Source organism: Miscanthus floridulus, chromosome 2 (genome assembly GCF_019320115.1).
Source record: "Miscanthus floridulus cultivar M001 chromosome 2, ASM1932011v1, whole genome shotgun sequence".
NCBI lineage: Eukaryota > Viridiplantae > Streptophyta > Magnoliopsida > Poales > Poaceae > Miscanthus > Miscanthus floridulus.
The window spans coordinates 173,011,326-173,030,444 of NC_089581.1; the positions used below are offsets into that span (position 1 = coordinate 173,011,326).

Below are 19,119 nucleotides of genomic sequence, written 5' to 3' on the forward strand. Positions count from 1 at the left end.
GAAGGCATGTTATGTTATTATCTAAAATATGAAGAAAGGTGACCTTGGTATACCAGTCATGTATGAAGCAAACTGATAATTCATGGAGATGGTTAGTTTTAAAAGGTTGAGGAATCAATTAATCTTGTTACAGTGATATGAACTTTTATGTACGTATGCACAAATGTACAATGCTATAAATGCATACCTTGATGATTGCAAACCATCGATGAGAGTTTTAGCCATGCACAAGATTAAATTTGTAATATTGAACATCATACTCGCATTATCGTTTTTTTAACAATACAATATGTTCATGCTCAAATTATTAGGACATTATTTATCCTGTTGCAACGCACGGAAAGGTCTATATAGTAGAGTTAGTGAGCCTGCGACGTCGCGTTCTCCGTGAGAGTGTTAATTTCACGAACTTTGCTTTTTGGATTAAATATTACTTTAACGTCGGTATTTAATTTCACAGTATTGTTATCTTATCGTGTGATCTGTGTGTTTTTAGTACAAAAGTTATGTTAATTTCACGAAATTTGCTTTTTGCATTAAATGTCATTTTAACGTCGGTATTTAATTTCACAGTATTGTTATCTTGTCATGCGATCTATGTGTTTTTAGTATAAAAGTTTAGTTATCCCGTAGCAACGCACGGGCACGCTACCTAGTGGAGAGCCAAAATTACAAGACTGTGAACATAATGCCAGATCAATTAAGTACTGCTCGTCTTCATCCATCTCAAGTGGATCGATACCATCAGCTTCCACGTCAGGCACCTCAACACTTGACTCAAATTTCAAAACAGAAGGTACCACAATTCAAGCACTCTATATTACTGGTGCTGACGATTGATGAGGAGTTCTTGTATACTCCATCCATCCTAAATTATAAGGCATTCTAACTTTCTTGGAGGGTCAAAGTATTTCAAGTTTGATTACAAAGATTTATGACATCAAATATGTATAGTATGAAAATATAATTAATGAAGATCTAATGATACTCATAAATGTTATTATTTTATTATATGAATTTGATCAGATTTGATATACTTTGACTCTCCAAAAAGTTGAAATGACTTATAATTTGGGATGGAGGAAGTAGTTAAATTTAAACTAAACCTAGGACCACCACGCTTGTTCAAGAACCAGTAAGGATCAGATTGTTTTACTGTGTAGTTTGGTACCTGGTTCTGGTTGGATAAACCTAAATAAAAGGATTGCATTTTTGCTCCACTTCCTTTTTCAGAGACCTATTATCGGTCACCAACTAATTTATCAACCGCAGTACCTGAACTAGCAACATTTTTCCTCTGTGGGATTATCTCATAAAAGCTCAATTAGAAAGCTCAGTTGGTACAAACAAAATATTGATTGGCGCATTTTGGTTTTCGAATATAGAATGCACATGGTTAATATAGTACGTAAACTAGACATATTTATTTACTATAGTAGTGAGTACATTGGGACATCCTTATTGTTGGGTAGCCAAAGATTATAACGTCACCTTCCCAGGATTGACATCTCATTGAAGTATAATTGGACATAACCTGGCAGGCCCTGAGACACAATGCAAAGAGGATGAGATCTCCGTGCTTGGTTGATGGCATCAAGTGTCTTAAGGAGAAATGGGAGGGACAGGGATTGGCATCACATAGATTCCAATAAACGAACCACGCAAAACGCAAAGGTTTGATTATCTGAAAACAGGAAATACGGTCATAATAAGATGGGTGCTATTGAAACAACAGGTAGCAGGAAAATGAGAACATGAGTGATTAAGCAATTCTGCAGCTGCTACATTAGCCTATCGCCCTTGGCATAATTTCAGCTGATATTTTCTATAGCTTGAATAATATTGTACAAGTGATAATTATTGTACATATACGATCCATCGTGCACTCCCACCAGTTTCACTAGAGTTAAGATATCTTTTGTTTTTCCTCGCCTAAGAGTTGAAGACCTATTCACTGTTCAGAGAGTTGGGGTCCTCCTCATTTATGGAGGCTTTTACCTGTGTACCCTTAAAAAAGATGTCACACTCCTGCATACCCCTCAAAAGTTGGTCGTCACCTACATGCCCTCGCTCGAACTTTTCTTTTCCCTCACGCCATTCCGTCGGCATTCTGTTAGATTTTGGCCGTTTGACGGCTCTGACATGTGGGACCAGGTTAGAAAAATATCCTCCTTGCCCTCTGGGTCACGGCGGGAACGACGACGAGGCCGAGTCCGACGCGCACAACACGCGGGGGTTCGCGTCCAGGCGGTGCTGGCTGCTGCCCACCCGGTGCGTGAAGAGCGCCCTGCTGCTCTCCTGCGGATCGCGGCGAGGGACGGGCAGGCCGTTCCTGTCAACCTGCGGCGGGAGCAAGAGGGTAATGGATCCGCTGCTGCAGAACGCGCAGCAGCTGCAGCATACCGGAGACGATTTCCAGCTGGACAGGACGGTGCGCGAGCTCTACAGACGCCGAGGGGGGCAGGCCGCGGTGCACCCGAAAACGAGCCATCTGGGGCTGCTCCTGGTTCTCGACAGGTCAAACGAGGATCGCGGCCACGGCTCGTCGGCGCGGAGGAAGCAGGTCTCGAGGACCAGCGACACCGCGCTGCTGCTGCCGGCTGCAGCAAGCTCGCCGGCGAGCGCCGAGAAGAAGCTCGGGCGTGGCCCGGCCGCCGGTGGATACGGCTTCCCGCTGCTTCTGGAGGACAAGGAGGCCGTTATTGCCGGGCGTGAGATCGTGCTGTCGCCGCCACAGCCGCTGCTGCTCCAGCCGCCGTTGCCCAAGTAGCCGTCGGAGTCGTGGCTCTCGCGCGCGCTGCCGTCCGTGTCGACTCGGCCCCCGGCTACGTCCTTCCTGGGGCTCCATGTGCAGTCCAGGAAACACGCTCCGTTGCCGTGGTGCTCCATTGATTCGGCCAGGGTGGACGGTCATGGCGGCCAACGGCACATACGTGTGCACGGTCCGCTGAAGTGACTTTAACTTGTTCTGGCGTTTGTTGTGATCGCACCACCTGCTGTTTACTGCTGATCGACACTGTCCGGAATGTTCAGGTGACAGAAAAAAGGCTGGTTTAAATGGATGACCACGGTGCCAGTGTTGCTCCGTACAAGGTGGTGCTACTGGGTAATATGCCGATCATCATCATGTGCTTATCTAGGAATATGTCTGTTGTAAATTGTAAGTCATGCTTATGTCTGCAATGCTCCACGCAGCAATGCAACTATGCAAAGAGACAAAGTAGATGTAGGTAAATATCGGTATAGTACCCGTATATATATTGGACAGTAAATACAATACATCATATCACTCATGTTTGCTCCCTACTTGGTTGATCAAACATTAGCACGCGGCAACCACAACTAGATGCGGTTCTACGTCATCTATAAGATAAGGTGACGGGTATCAGCACACTGGATTGGAGGAAGGCATTATGAGTAATCTCACCAAAAGAAAGGGAGTGCCATTACAACAATAAAGGTCCTCGTCATCTCTTCAACAACATAGACGAGCATCCATGTACTCGATCATCGGCCGACCAAGAAACTGTCAAGCTAGGGGCACCGTGTGCCCTTGTTTCTCGTAGCCTTTTCTACCCCAGATCAGGGTATGCTAGTTCAGACTATATCAGCTAATCCGTGACCCCCACATGACTGACGGCCCAACCGAGCAAGTTATTCACAGGCCAGCTTCGTGCCAACAGCGGTGTCTCTGGCGCCAAAGTCAATTGGCCTGGCAATGGCACAGGGGAAACGAAAAAGTTCAGACGCCCATACAAGCCCAAGGGCAATTGAGTCATTCTCCAGAGCTGTTACCCACCGTTAGGAGCAAATGCCGACGGAATGGCGTGAGGGAAAAGAAAAGTTCGAGCGAGGGCATGTAGGTGACGACCAACTTTTGAGGGGTACGCAGGAGTGTGGCATCTTTTTTAAGGGTACACAGGTAAAAGCCTCTCATTTATGGCTCCTTCTGCCATTCTCTATGAACTATGATAGGACAAATTCCCTATATATACAATTGTATAATGTATATTTATAACATTGCAGGATAAGCAGTACCAGAGCTCTTGTACATGAATTATTTTTAAGTAATTTCCTTTGGCAAATGGTGAAGTTAACTGTGTGTGTGTAAAAAAGATCTGTGATTCGTTGTGTTCACTTGAATGGGTATTCTTGTTGCATCTCATTGTTTCGTTTGTTGGAGGTCAGAGCTAGGCAAGATTACCTTCGTCGTACACTTTCGGATCCTGCTGTTGTCGAGTTGTTTGCTTGTGCTAGTGATTTTAACAGTTGGCTGGAGATTTATTAATCTCCTAGACGAAATTGGAGCACAGAGATTTTTTTTTCTTTCTAGTTTTTTTCAGTACTGGAATGCTCAGATATTTTGAGGTAACCCTTGTGTGTATTATGACCTCAAATTTGTAACCACCAGTAGAGAAACTACTTTTACTCCCGGTTCGCAACCCCCTTTAGTCCCGGTTTTGGAACCGGGAGCACGAATTCCTTTAGTCCCGGTTGGTAATACCAACCGGGGCTAAACCCTTTAGTCCCGGTTGATAATACCAACCGGGACTAAAGGTTTTTTTTTCTTTTTTTTTGTTTCTATTTCTATTTTCACGCTGCTACCAGGTTTTTTTGTTTCTATTTCTATTTTCCTTTTTTTCTATTTTCACGCTGCTACCGAACTAAAGGTTTTCTTTTTTTTTTGTTTCTATTTCTATTTTCTTTTTTTTCTTTTTTTAATTGATGATTCGTTTTGGTTTTTGAATACGCATTCTACGCTGCTAGAATATACGTACGTTTATAATGTTCAACATTTTGTATAAACTATAGTACGAAGGACCTTTAGTCAAGGATCAGCGGTACAATCCCATAGAGCAGATCCTGTTCAAGTTCGTGCTGTATGGTTCGAGAGCTGAGCTTTTAAGTTAGCTTTCACTTTTCTGAACAAGCGAGGTGGTGCTAATAGGTGGGACTGGCCAGCAATTCCAGTATATTGCGTACTGGGCCGGCCCATCGAAGCTCCTATAAACACCCGGGACTAAAAGACCTTTAGTCCCGGCTGGTAATACCAGCCGGGACTAAAAGTATATCTTTAGTCCCGGCTCGTAATATTAGCCGGGACTAATTGATTTCCTACGTACTAGTGTAGCAGCTAGCTAGCAGTCCTCGATGGTCAGCCGGGATCAGCTGGGACTAATTGATTTCCTACGTACGTAGCAGCTAGCTAGCAGAGAGACACGTACTGACATGTCCTGACGGTGAACAGCTAGCTAATGTACTAGCGAGCTAATGTAGTAGCTACTCTACGTACTTGTCCCGGTTGAACAAAATGTCGTTCCCGTATTCGGTTGGAGACCTTTAGTCCCGGTTGGAGACAGCAACCGGGACTAAAGGTTCATTTCTAATCTCGGACGGAGCCTAACCGGGAGTAGACTTTTACTCCCGGTTGGAGGGATCAGCCGGGAGTAAAAGTTAACATTTAGTCCCGGTTGGTAGCTCCAACCGAGACTAAAGGTCCCCTGCAACAAAAGGCTGCCACAGTAGCCGTTGGGCAGGACCTTTAGTCCCGGTTAGAGCTACCAACCGGTACTAAAGGTTTCTCTAGTCCCGGGCACGAAAAATACCGGGACTAAAGCCAAATTTCGAAGTGGATCAAAAGTCGTTTCTCTACTAGTGAACATATATCATACTAACTCGTAATCTACATGTATATGTTGCTATGATTATGGTCGATGCGTTCATCATCGTGGCATCCAGTTCAATTCCGAGAACATCACTGAACCGTGATTGCCTAATATGATGAGGGATTAATCGAGTAAAGAATGAAAAACTCTGGCGATTAGTTGAATGAAGCTGAAGAATCAATGCAAGTGTTCTGAATCAGCAGCCGTGCTCAGGCCAAGCAACGGCCATGCATCAATCAATAGGGCCTGGAAGAATCATGATACGGCTACGAGCGGCGCGCTCCGGGCTGCGGCGGCAGGTCCCGGTGTCCCCCGGCCCCCTGCTGCAGGGCCTCGATGTCCTCGAGCGCGGCGACGACGCCGTCCATGTCGGGGCGGCACTTGGGGTCGCCGGTGAGGCACTTGCCGGCGAGCCTGGCGGCCCGGAGCGCGGCCTTGGTGTGGTACTGGCCGTCGATCCGCTGGTCCATGAGGCTCTTGAGCTTGCCGGCGCGGGAGAGGTAGGGTTTAGCCCACTCCACCAGGTTGTGCTGGTGGCTCGGCCGGTTCAGGTCGTGCGCGCGCAGCCCCGTCAGCAGCTCCAGCAGCACCACGCCGAAGCCGTACACGTCGCTCTTCACGTACAGGTGCCCTGCATTGCATGCATGCATGTCGGTCAACGTACGTGATGAGCGCCTGGTGGCGCCGCGCCATTGCCGTCGTCGTGCTCGTGCAGGTGCAAACACCTACATACCGGTGGCGACGTACTCCGGCGCCGCGTAGCCGTAGGTGCCGATGATCCGGGTCGTCACGTGCGACTTCCCGGCGGAGGGCCCGTTCTTGGCGAGCCCGAAGTCCGACAGCTTCGCGGTGAAATCCTGAAAACATTCACACGTCTGTGGTCAGTGAACATGGTAGCCAAGGAGAAGACCTACCTATGCACATGCTTGCTTTTGCAGAAGATGTACCGAGTCGAGGAGGATGTTGGACGCCTTGAAGTCCCTGTAGATGACCTGCTTCTCCGACGAGTGCAGGAAGGCGAGGCCGCGCGCCGCGCCCGTGGCGATCTTGAGCCTCCGGCTCCACGACAGCGCCTCCAAGTTTCCACCCCCTGCTCAGACAGACATTTTCAGTTTTTCACTCCCAGCAAGTCAGACCGCAGGACGCTCAATCTCATACAGGGTACCATGTGGCGTCGCCATTGCCAAAACTTGTAATTTAATCTGACCATGAACAGCATGCATGACTTGTACAAGCGACTTGCTCAAACTAGTCAAACTTGGGCGCCTATGTATCCAAAAGTCAAATGCGATTCTAGAAGGCAAAGGTCAGACAAAATTCATGCATGCATTTTCAAACTATGTTAGGCGACAGGGAACACACTCCCCAGAAGTAAAACCATACTCTACCATTGCTGTTCGTCAATCGTATAGAAGTAAACTGAGTGGACCGGCAGGTTTATTGCCAATCAGAATCTGCTGAAAAGTAGAATGCCAAACTGACATTGTTGGCGGTGGCAGGCTGCTTACTTCTGAAGAGATGGTTTTCCAGGCTGCCTTTGGACATGAACTCGTACACCAGGAGCAGCTCCCTGTCCTCGCCGCAGTAGCCAAGCAGCCTCACCAGGTTGGGATGCGACAGTCTACCCAGGAAGTTGACCTCCGACTGCACTTGCCAACACAAGGAATAACATATGCACACATCAGAGACGCCACTGGCACGCCGGTATGATGAACTCACAAGTCACACTACATTAGCACACTGATTGGTACTGCATGTTCTCAAATGGTCATGGACTCATGGAACATCACAGAGACACATTGTACCAACTACCAAGGATGGCATGATGGATTTTGTATGGGAGTCCCTATCTTATCTAGGGAGGAAACTAAACCAAGAGGAGTAGAAAAATGCAACTTCATGGGCAGCTGGGGGCCGGCAGAAACTACAAGAGTTGACTTGTACAGTGTTCCCCGAAGAAAGGGACATGTAGAACTGATTAGCTGAACCACAAATTTCATCAGGATTCTAAAGAAAAGACGCGATTTCATCAAACAAAACAAAAGAGGGGGTGGGGGGGGGGGGGGGGGGGGGGGGGGGGGGGATTTTTCCATGTTTTAGAAGCACACAAACACTGATGGAATGGAACGAACATCCAGACGAAGAAATGGTGCAGAATCGATCAAGAGGCGATCGATGGATGGGATGGGATGGATCACCTGCCACTCCTGCAGGCCCTGGACGCTCTCCGGGTTGAGCTTCTTGACGGCGACGATGACGCCGGCGTTGCTCTTGGCCGGGTTGAGCGTGCGCTCGTCGACCCAGCCCTTGTAGACCCGGCCGAAGCCGCCCTCCCCGAGCACCATCTCCGGCTTGAACCCGCGCGTGGCCTGCCGCAGCTCGGCCAGCGTGAACTTCCTCAGCCTCGGCGCTTCCAGAACACGCCCGGGCCCCGGACACGGATCAGGACCGTCTCCTCCTCCCGTCTCTTGCTTCGCCCCGCCGCCGCCGTCGCTCGGCTTCGTCGGCGGCGGCCGCGGCCCTGCACGTGCACAAGCCAGCAACGATGAGACGTCGGTCAGACCATCACGGCGGCCGGCGTCGTGGACGAGCCGGAGAACTCGATCGGAGCTAGCGTGCGAGCAAACCTTACCTTTGGTAGGAGGACGACTCGGCGGCTTCGCGTCGGCGTCAGCGGAGCCGCAGCAGTTCCCCATGGCGTACGGTACGGTGCCGAGCTACCAACCAACCAACCACGCGCTCCTCTCTTCCTCCTCGCTGATCTCAACGCGCGCGCGGGCGTGTATGTGCTCTTGTGCTGCTGCTGCGCGTTCTCAGACGGTGTGTGCTGCTACTAAGTACTAATCAGGAGAGGAGAGGAAGGAGAAGGGACGTGGACAGCGTGGTGGGAACGGAGAGGAAAAGATCAAAGAAAGGAGGGATGGAAGTCCAGCAAGGAGATGGCGCGCCAACGCCAAGGCAAGGCAGACGACATGCGGCGCTGCTATCTGGTCATGGCGTGGGCTTGGTCTACGGAGCACAAGTGCACAATACACCCACACCATTGTCGGAGCTTCAACTGTGAGGTCATTCTTGGCACTAATACGCTCCTGGACTCGGTCCGCGCAAGTGTTTCCTGCTGTTACTTCGTCCACGCTAAGAATACGCTGTTTGTAATTTGCAAAGCTGGACGCCCTTCCATTCACTGAAAAGTGGGCTCCACGCTCCGCGCGGTCTACTTGTCAGTAGATTGTGGAACCGAGTAGCCGAGTAGGTAGGTGGTGGTCACTGTTCCGTAGCCCTGTCAACGCGTGATGATCTATGGCTCTACTCTCACAATCTTTGTTAAGGGCCGTTTGGTATGGTAATTGGTAGCGCACTGGTCGTCCACTCAAACACACAAGGCATAAGCTCAAGAGAGCTATCAACAATGTCCTTTTCGCAACTCAGCCGTTCAAAAAGTTATCTCGGATTTAATCATTCCGCGCCGTGCCTTAGGAGTGGGAAAAAAAACCTACTAACTTCGATCACTGTTCCTCTAAACAATTATTTAATCTGTTTACACATTGTTTGAACGCTATACGGTGGTATATTGTTTTCCGTTTCATTGGTTGTTTTGCTCATTTAAACGTCGTTCTATCCATTTATACTCTATTTTGCTCGAATAATGTCTAAACAGCAAGTGACCGACTGCTTACCATTTAGCATTTTGGATAACACTGCCTCCGAGTCACTTCCTGACATGCTAGAACCCCACCTCCGAGATGAAAATTAGGTGTTGTCTAAGTCTTACTCTTCTTTGCCAACTATGTCTTCTCTCTTAAGACAGTGAGGTAGGCCATGTCGCCTCTCTCCATGCCTAACAAGGCCGCACCACCTCTATCCCTAGGCTATGCCTCGTAGATCCATGGCTAACAAGATGTCAAGTGGTGACCTTCACCCTAAGTTAACTGTGCCCCTAGCCCGTAATGCTCGTTCTAAGGCCATTTCCCTTCCTGTGTCACTGCATTGTACCTTTCTAGCTACCACCTAGTTGGTTGTGGTTGTGCCTACTCGCGATCTGTCGAGTAAAATGGAGTAAAGCTAGAGAGGCTGGAAGTTATTTCTACCAATCTATTGTGCCTCTTCGCTGTCTCAGTCAAGTAGAGTGGAGCAGAGCTAGAGCGATTAGGAGCTGGACCCCATTAGATACACCTTTAATACTTTGGGTTGTAATTTTCATATGACCATTCTATAGATATGATCAACAACACGAGGATGTTTGGATCTAAACAATTAAAAGCTAGCCATTGAAATTAGCTCTAACTAGTGAATCAAAATAACTATCCAGCTAATAAATAGTATATTAGTTGGGTCCCTAACTAAATACAACTAACTATGAGATTAAGGATTGAAACGAAACCTCGCAAATAGTCTAGCTAATAAAAAAAAGCTAGCTGATTTTCCTAAGGAAGTCTCTCACAGCTATAAAAACGAAATGTGAATATTTTTTCGTGCCACTTTGGTTTGGGTCGCGCGACTGCCTCTCCTTAGCGATCCTGACGCCATCCCGCGAAACTTTCCGCGCCGCTAGGTGGGACCGTGAAACTTTTCTTCATGGCAATCACCGCAGCATGCGGCTCGCCCGCGACGCGCAATCATCTTCACCCGCGCCTGCCTTCCTGCAATAGCCCACGCCGCTGCACCCTCGCGCCTGCACCGGCACCTTGCCCGGCCCTTGCTCAAACACCGCCGAACACCCGTTGCGAGGAGCCGCGGCCGTCGCCGTGCCTCGTCTCCGCCGGACGCCGCCACGCCGAAGGATCCGCCTGCTCCTCTTCAAGTATGGCCGCGGCACGCCCTCGCCCCTGCACCGGCACCTCGCCCTGCCCTTGCTTAAACACCGCCGAACACCCGTTGTGAGGAGTCGCGCCCGTCGCCGTGCCTCGTCTCCGCCGGACGCCGCCATGCCGAAGGATCCGCCTGCTCCTCTTCAACGACGGCCGCAGCACGCCAAAGCCCATACCAGTGCCTGCAAGAACCAGTCGATCTCCCCACGCCGGTAAGTCACGATTTCTGATCCATTGTTTATGTTTGTTCGAAAGATTCCGGCCGCTGGCCAGTCGCAGTCCAGTCGATCGTTCGGGTTACAAGTTTTTGCGACCCTGAAAATGAAGATGGATCTAAAACGGCCGTTGCAGATTGAATATGCAATCCTTTGCAGATTGCACAAGATTATTTGATGTGTGTTTTCTTATATGCTTTGTGAACCAATGATGATGGTTCATTAAAAATAAATTGATAGCAAGCAACTTGGTCTTTGTTTCTCAATCATGGGTTTGGCTCATGATAATCTTGGTTCTTAGTTAGCAAGTAACTTTGTCCGTACCACTGTTGCTGTTTTTTGTGTTATTTCTTTTTGTAACTTTCTGCGCGTTCGGCTGGCTGTTTCCAGCTGGTCGGACAGTCTAGCCGGCACTGTTGGCTGACTGCTTTCGACTAATTTAATAGTGTTTTGTGAGAGAGAATAAGCTAAAATAAGATAAGCCGAGCCGAACAGGCCATTTGTCTTTGTTTTTCTGTACTTTTTGACTGATAGCGTGGCGACGCAGGGCCTGCATCTTGCCCCATCGTCGCCGGCCACACCCTTTGGCCAGCTGATCAGAGGTCCGGCAGCCGGCAGGTACTCTTCTGCTCAGGTAATTATTAGTACTGGTTTGTGATGGTATTACGGTGGACTCTGGATTTGTGGATTGCGTTCTTGGTTGCAAAACTTGATGCTTGTCGCCTGCTGGTTTTTATATCTTGAAAATTCTATAGACCCTGCTAATGTAAATTCAGAAGTTGCTATGTCATTTGCATCCTGGCCAGGTATTTGTTAATGGTTAAAACTTTGCGATTAAATAAACAATAAGAACATGTAACTACCCATCGGAGTTTGTCCTAATGAGAATTAACTATTTGTTTCATTTTTATCCAACAGCTTTCACTATGCAGATATGACATTTTCATTTCTTATTCCTTTTTCGAGTCTAAGCCTCTTTGGAAAAGTGGATCTATGCTTTCAGTTGCTGTAATGATCAGCATGTCTGTTGGTTAAACTCTGTGAACCGTTCTTTGCCTCTTGAACCAGACATCCTGAACCTAACAAATAATTGCGTGTGGAGCATACAGCTTTGATAGTTAGATCATATAGAACTATTACTGTTCACGACCCTAACTAATCTCGTCGTATGTTTCCGACACTGAAAAATGTTTAGTGCACAAGCAATCAGATTCCCTTGACAACCCCCTTTCTGCTGCCTGCGATTTGCGGTGTCAGAGTTACTGTAGTTAGAGCATTCCCTTGTTAACCTTACATGCTCGTAGTGTCATTTTCTCAGGATGTCTGTCTGCCTATTCAAATTCAGTTTTGCATGTACTGTACACCATCACGCACAGTATGTCTGCGTGCACAATCACAGGCGCTTGAGTTTTGTTGGGATTATAAAAATACTGTTAGAAATTCAAGCCCACGGTAAGTTGCTCATTAGGCTTTCTTCTGGCAGTAAGTCACCGAACTTATTTTTTACTGAGGGTGTACAGTACATGACGTGAACAAATTGTGAAGGCGAATGACCACTTTTTTATGAGGTGAACAATAATATAATAGTTAATCGAGAATATCAATTTGACATGCTCCAATTTATACCTTCAGGGTTAGGAGCACGTAAACTGGGCAGCTGTCCAATTTATACCTTCAGGGATATGATATTTCGAAGAATAAATTAAATGATCTATTCCTCCATACATAGTTGTGTCAAACCAGATGACGATGACGATGCCTCCATTGTCCGGCCTCGATGCACCTCCTCTGCGCTCCAGCGATCTCGATCAACCTCGATACCTCAACTGGCAAGGGCAGCACCTCGTGAAACCTGATTTCTCTTCCATGATGTCCTCCCTGATCCCCTTCACAGAGAGATGGAATACTGAAGGATGCCAGGGCAGGGACATCCGATCTAGTGTGTGTGTGTGTGTGTTTCCCGCTTTTGCTTGCTCACTTGCTTGTCATGTTCTGTTGCGAAGGGTATCAGGGAATCAGGGCTTGTGAACTTCATACTCAGATTGTATTTGTGAAGTATGGCATAAAGGTTGACAGGGATGATGCCCACCATCTATGGACTGAAATGACCTCAAGGTAATGTATGGTACAAGTTTTAATTTTTCATTGATCTTTTTGTGAATTTGATATGAATTTCACGGTTTCCTTTCATTTGGGTCCGAATTAGAGTGGCAGATTTGAAAATGCTCTAAACGTTTTCTTCAGGAGTAATTAATCTTGTACTAGAATTGTTCAAGGACCTGGTTGTTAGTGGTGATCTCTCCAGCGCGGCCCAACGGCCGAGTTGGGCCTTGACCTCGCGCCCTGATCGGGGGTGCCTAACCCTACATGGTTGGTGGACCCCCATCACACTACGCTATAAAGAGAGGTAGGGGCCGACGGCTCTCTTTAGGAGGTTGACCGAGTCACAGTTCCTCACCAAAATCCATAATCCGATCTAGAGGATACGCAGCCAGTGACGGAAAGCTCCACTGCCTCACCGCCATCGAACTGCATCACCAGACTCCACTGCCTCCGCCTACCCGCCGTCACCGGACCGTGTCACCTACGACCACTACACCGACGCCCTCCAGCTTTACCGACTCCATGGCAGACACGAGCGGATCCTCCTCCAAGGACACAGACGGTCAACCCTTTTCATCCCTTCCTCTCCCTCTAAATCTAGTAGTTCAAAATTCTAGGGTGTGTTCATCATGTTCATAGTAATATGTACACTAGATCTACGGCTAAGGTCCTGTTATATCTATCAATGGTATCATCGATGCCAGTCTAGGCGTAGATCTAGACCAGGTTAGCAATTAGGAGATAACATGAATTTTATTCAGAAGAAAAGCAAATCCCGATCAAACTTCAAACCCTAACCCTAACCCTAGTGGGGAACGGATGGACGGGGAGGAACCTACCTGGTTTACTCGCCATAGAGCACCACCGCCGGCTAGCATCCATGCCGCGTGGGTAGCCGAACCGCTACTCGCCACCGAGATGCTGACATACGGGTTTTGGGATCTAGGGCGCAACCACAAGGCCGCTCGACGGCGGCACGCTCAGACTAGGGCGAGCGCGCGCGCCAACGAGGGGACCCATAGCTACGCCTCCACCTTCTTCCTCTCCGGCTGCCACGGGCCGCTGTCGCGTCGTCGTTCCTCTAACTACGACGCTGAGGAAGAGAAAGGAAAGGAGAGAGAAGGAAATGGGGCTAGGTTTTCCGGGGTTGTCAGCGACTCACCTTTTGATCGGCAATGGCACACAGAGGAGTGTCAGATCACATCCGACGGCTGAGGTTCCTCAGACTAGAATGAGCCCAAGCGGGGAGGCACTTTCCCAGCCTAGGCCTAGGTTGTGGCCTAGGCACGGGGGAGGCGCCGCAAGCGCGTGCGCCCGAGCCGGCCATAGGCCGTAGCTGGGCTGCCGAGGGGTGCGCGCGCGCCACTGCTGCTGTCGGGCCGCGCGCTGCTGATTGCGTTGTTGTGCTGCTGTTGCGCGCTGGGCCAGGCTAAATGAACAGTACTCAATGTTTTTTAGTATGTTCATTTTCAGAAGCATTTTGATGTTTTTCTCTATGTTTTGATGCTCAATCTCTGTAAAAATTTGAACCAACGGAATAATTTTTCAGAGAGTAGATGAGTATAGTAAAATGCTTCTGAAAAGTAGATAAAGTATTTTTCGTGTTTTCGCTGCGAATGATGATGTTTATGATCTTCTAATTAAATTCGAACCAACGGGAGGATTTAATTTTGAGGAGCAGTTATAATTTTTAGTAAATTTATTATTTTGTTATTTTCTGACCAAAGTTGTTGATAGCAATATTATAAATGTTTGATTTATGAGTTTATACATTAATTCTATTTTCTGTCCAACGGTGATATAGAATTAATGTAGAAGAAGTTGTATGTTTTAATTTTGACCAACGTTAAATTAAGGCATGCAATCATTATGTTATGTTTTCTCACTTTCTCTGACACATGTTTTTCAGGACTGAATCCTATGGCATTTATCTCGCATATTCTGCCTCTTGAATGGGGCAACTACAGAGTATGGTGAGAGAAGTATGAGCTTGCACTTGCGCTGTCCGAGAATGACTTAGCACTTACCTCTTCATGTCCTACTGAGCTAGAGGACCCGGTGAGGGTAGAAAATAAGACTGGTGCTGATTTCACTGCTCGAAAGCGAGATCATGCAGAAGTTAAAATGAAATACGATCTTGATCGGAAGAAATGGGACATCTCGAACCGCAAGTGCTTGATGGTGGCCAAGTCCACTATCTCACATGCTATAAGGGGATCAATCCCAGATTGTGATACCGCCACTGAGTATCTAAAGAAAGTGGAGAGTCAGTTTACTGGCTCTTCAAAGGCTTATGCAAGCACCTTGATAAAGAAATTATTCAATAAGAAATACTCTGGTAGAGGTATAAGAGAACACATATTGAAGATGAGCTACACAGCATCCAAGCTAAAGCCAATGGATTTGGAGCTCAAAGATGAGTTCCTGATTCATTTGGTTTTTGCTTCCTTACCGAAAGAGTATGAAACTTTTGTTGTTAACTACAACATGCAGCCCGATAAGTGGGATATAGAGAAGCTCATCGCAATGTGTGTTTAAGAAGAGGAGAGGTTGAAAAGCTCATAGGGTGACTCTGCTAATCTTGTGAAGGATAACAAAAAGAAGAATTTCAATAAGAATGACAAACCTCAAGGAAAAGCCCCTTAGAATGACCACCATCCAAAGAACAACAACGCTCAAGTTGAGAAAGATTAGTGTAAATGGTGCAAGAAGCATGGACATTACAAGATGGACTGTCCAGACTTCCTGAAGAGCCTTCTAAAGAGAGGTGAGGATTTTATTACATTCATAGATGAATCTTGTATTTAAGTTATGCAAAATCTACTTGGTGGATTGATTCAGGTGCAACTGTGGCGTGGAGATCATGCCCGGTTTGGACCTACGCCGTAGTTAGCACCACCGACGCGCCATGACGAACGTCGTGAAAGGCAATCTCCTAGACGTGGGCTGAGATGTCTTGGAGATGAGCATCAATGAGGGAACCCCTAGCGTTGATGGCGTCCGTGGCCGTGTTTGCCACCAATTGGAGAGACTCCAATTGTACCATTTGAGCTGGCAATTGTAGAAGAATATCAAGACAAAGGCAATGGAAACCAGAATAAAAACATTCATGGAACTCATCTTACCTGCTACCATGACATCAGACTCAGCCAGCCATGCTCGAACGGCGCTGGCCTCCTCCTCAACCGCATTAAGGGCCGCTTGGAAGACCCCTAGATGAATCTTAAGCTGGTCGTTGTTCCGAATTGCCTCGGAATAGCGGTCATCGGCCACCCTCCATTCTTGGAAGAAGCATCGAGCATCATCGCCGTCATATGAGTTGGAAGAACCCGATGACAAAGCCGGCGCGAAGGATGCAACATCAGCGGATTTGCTGGTCCTAGGGAAAGGATGAAGGTTGTCATTCACAACGGACCTATAGGTGAGTCAGAATAGGTCATCATCATGAACAGAGGTTGTCAATCTCACCTCATATGTCGGAGACACTAGTTCATCGACATGTCTTCTGCTGGGATCTCCTCCGCTGCACGCTCACCTCGGTTATCTTCGCTGGCCATGAGAGATGATTGGATCTATGAAAGAAGGAAAGAAAATTGCTACAGAGTTTTGGTAGGCGGAAGATAGCGAAGGAACGGTTGCGAATGGAGATGTGTTTGAGGCCGAAGCCCTCGGCTGGTATTTGAAGGCATGAAGTGAAGAGGCGGATGCCTCGATACGCGCAAAAGGCAACCGCAATTAATAGAAGACGAAACACCACTTCACCAATGCCGAATAGAATACAGTGCCAGATGACTAAGGATGGAAGATCGAAGGGCTCTCTTAATAAAGGCCATGTTTTCAGACCTAGATAGAATTAAAACCGAGAGTCTGGAATCGGCTATTTTCAAAATCGGTTCTTCAGTCGGAACAAAGGACATGATCTTCAAAAATGAAGAAGGGAGATGAGACTTTCGAGAAGGCTAGGGATGAATTACCCTTGATGACCAAGGGCAAAAGGGCTGGTAGAGTCGCCTTATGAACCCGTGTATAGCCATAATACAGTCCCTCCTTAGGAAGTTCAAGCCAGATCAAGGTGCGTTATGTCAAAGTCTACAAGAATTTTGTGATGAATAGCTTAAAAGATTTGTGTTGCCTTCGGTTGCGTGCTCTTGAAAAGCATTGAAGCCCATAAACCAAGGATTGCAATGTTATGATTAAAAGGTCAAGAATGAGCAATTCTCTGAGAAAGATTTGGTTTGGAGAGTAAAATTGCCGATCATGTCAAAGAACAGCAAATCTAACAAAGTGGTCAACAAATTAGGAAGGACCTTATCGGATCAAGTGTTGTGCGTCGGGTAATATTTATATTTTGGAAACACTAAAAGGGGAAGAAGGATTCGGTAGAGCAATCGAATGAGGAATATTTAAAGGAATATTACCCTAACGTTTGGATTAATACTTGACAACCAATTTGCTCGGTTGATAGCTCTAATAGCCTATACCAGAAGGGTATCGCTTCTGGTGCGAAAATAAACCCAGAAGGGTAAAAACTGGTATAATGTGTATCACCCGCAGGAGCAAAGCAAACATGGATAAAGTGATGCATATAGTATGAAGTACGAAACAAAAGAAAAAATCACTCAAGACAGTGGAATTATTTGCTAATATCACCTATTATAAACTACGGGCCAGAAAACACTTTGGCTATTATATCATCATCCTAGGACATAAAGGCTATAGAGTTAGCAGCACTGAAGAAATCCTCAATTAGGCGTTCATGATCCCCAGGGTGCGCCGCTACTAGAAAACCATGGGGAAGAAACCGAAGTTCATGACCAGAATGAGCTTGCGCAGAAGCCAGCGCCATGGCGGCTCCATGGCGAATGCCATACAAAGCGATCTCCCTGACGTGATTCAGAATATCATGTAGGCGAACCAACGGGGCGGTGCCTCTAGCGTTGATGAATCCCACTGCGTGCTCCATGTCCAATCGGAGGCTCTCTAGTTGGGCAAACAAATCTAAAAAGATGCAAAGGGAAGGTGATCAGAATCTTGAGGATGAAAGTGAAAGGGAGCAAAGGTCATGACAGATATCTCACCCGTGATTCTAGGCTTGGCCTCAGCCAACCTATCCTCCACTGAATCAGCCTCGAGAGGTGATCGACATCGAACCATGGCCAGAGCCGATTCTACGAGGGAGAGACATTCAGCGAGACTCTGGCCATGTCGAGCAATAGAGGCAAACAGATCATCGTTGTCAATCCGCCTCCTTTGATAACAAGAGAGCTGGTGACAAGCTAGTAACAAAGTGGACCCTAAAGGCCAAACAGAGTCAGTCCTATTCCCTGAGGTAGAGGGGACACCACGAGTTGTACCCTCCTAATGATGAAGGCACTGACGTGATGATGCAGGTCTGTTGAGGGCCTCCTTAGCAAACTTCTTGCTATTCTCTATGATCTCAAGCCTACGAAGAAGCAGGAACTATAATAAGGATACAGAAGGTTTGAGGTGAAGCGAGTTGTTTTTTTATCCCCAGCCGTGGCCTATATATATAGGCTGGGAAGGCAGAGAGATAGATTTCGCCAGCGGTGTGAAATTGAAATCAGATACGGAAAAAGATCGATGCTCCGAGAATTTAGGGAATAGATAACGAAGAAATAACAGATTCAAACTTATTACTCTCCCAAGTTACAGAATGCCATGGGATAGATGCAAAAGATTTACATTGACCAGCAATCAACCCACCAAGGCCTCTTTGGATTGAAGGAAGTTTAAATCCCCATAGGGCTGAAAGTCATCATAAACCAAGTCACATCGGCCCATTAGTAAAATTGCGACAAGGAAGGAAAAGGCTGTCTGTCTAACAAATGCCCAGCTGATTTCTCGAAGCCGCTAGAAAGAAGCTTGTGGCTTTCCCGATGGGCATTTGATTAAGCAAACAAGGGGAAAGTGTCCACGCATTTTAGCCCTTGTAAACACTAGAATAGCTCTATGAGCATGGAGAGAAGACCTAGCTGATATCACAAGGATTTTTCTAACTACAGTAGCTGATTCTCTTGCTCGATAAGGTGCTAAAATGGGAGACACAATCACCCTATGCACAAGAATTCTTGTAGCCGCTCAAGATCTTCATAGCGAAAGGATAGACCATGGAGGGTCCAGCGGAGTCGGGAGCATTCGAGGAGACAGGTAGAAGAGAAACATGGCTAAATTGTTGAGTTGCTCTCGCTAGGGTCGGATAGACATTTTATAGCCGGCCTGGAAGGACGAATTCAAGTGCCCGTGAAGCAATGATGCTCTCATAAAAGTTTTTGAAGCATGGGCTCATGAGCTAGCATAGGTGGTGAC

General features: G+C 47.2%; 1 protein-coding gene across 1 annotated transcript; it reads right to left on the reverse strand.

Annotated features, from left to right (window-relative positions):
* Positions 1 to 5,798: 5,798 nt before the first annotated feature.
* Positions 5,799 to 8,688, reverse strand: LOC136540706 (probable serine/threonine-protein kinase PIX13). Its single transcript, XM_066532722.1, has 6 exons — positions 8,299 to 8,688; positions 7,865 to 8,187; positions 7,175 to 7,310; positions 6,614 to 6,756; positions 6,400 to 6,523; positions 5,799 to 6,297 (listed from the first exon to the last, which is right to left on the reverse strand). Exons 1-6 carry the CDS (start codon positions 8,360 to 8,362, stop codon positions 5,933 to 5,935), a joined length of 1,155 nt encoding a protein of 384 aa, XP_066388819.1. The 5' UTR covers positions 8,363 to 8,688; the 3' UTR covers positions 5,799 to 5,932.
* Between the last annotated feature and the right edge of the window lie 10,431 nt (positions 8,689 to 19,119).

Coding starts and splice junctions, on each gene's coding strand:
- LOC136540706 (XM_066532722.1), bottom strand. CDS start 8,362: ATGGGGAACTGCTGCGGCTCCGCTGACGCCGACGCGAAGCCGCCGAGT. Junction 7,311..7,864: donor AGGGCCTGCAGGAGTGGCAG/GTGATCCATCCC, acceptor TGGCAAGTGCAG/TCGGAGGTCAACTTCCTGGG. Junction 6,298..6,399: donor GCCGGAGTACGTCGCCACCG/GTATGTAGGTGT, acceptor CATGCAATGCAG/GGCACCTGTACGTGAAGAGC.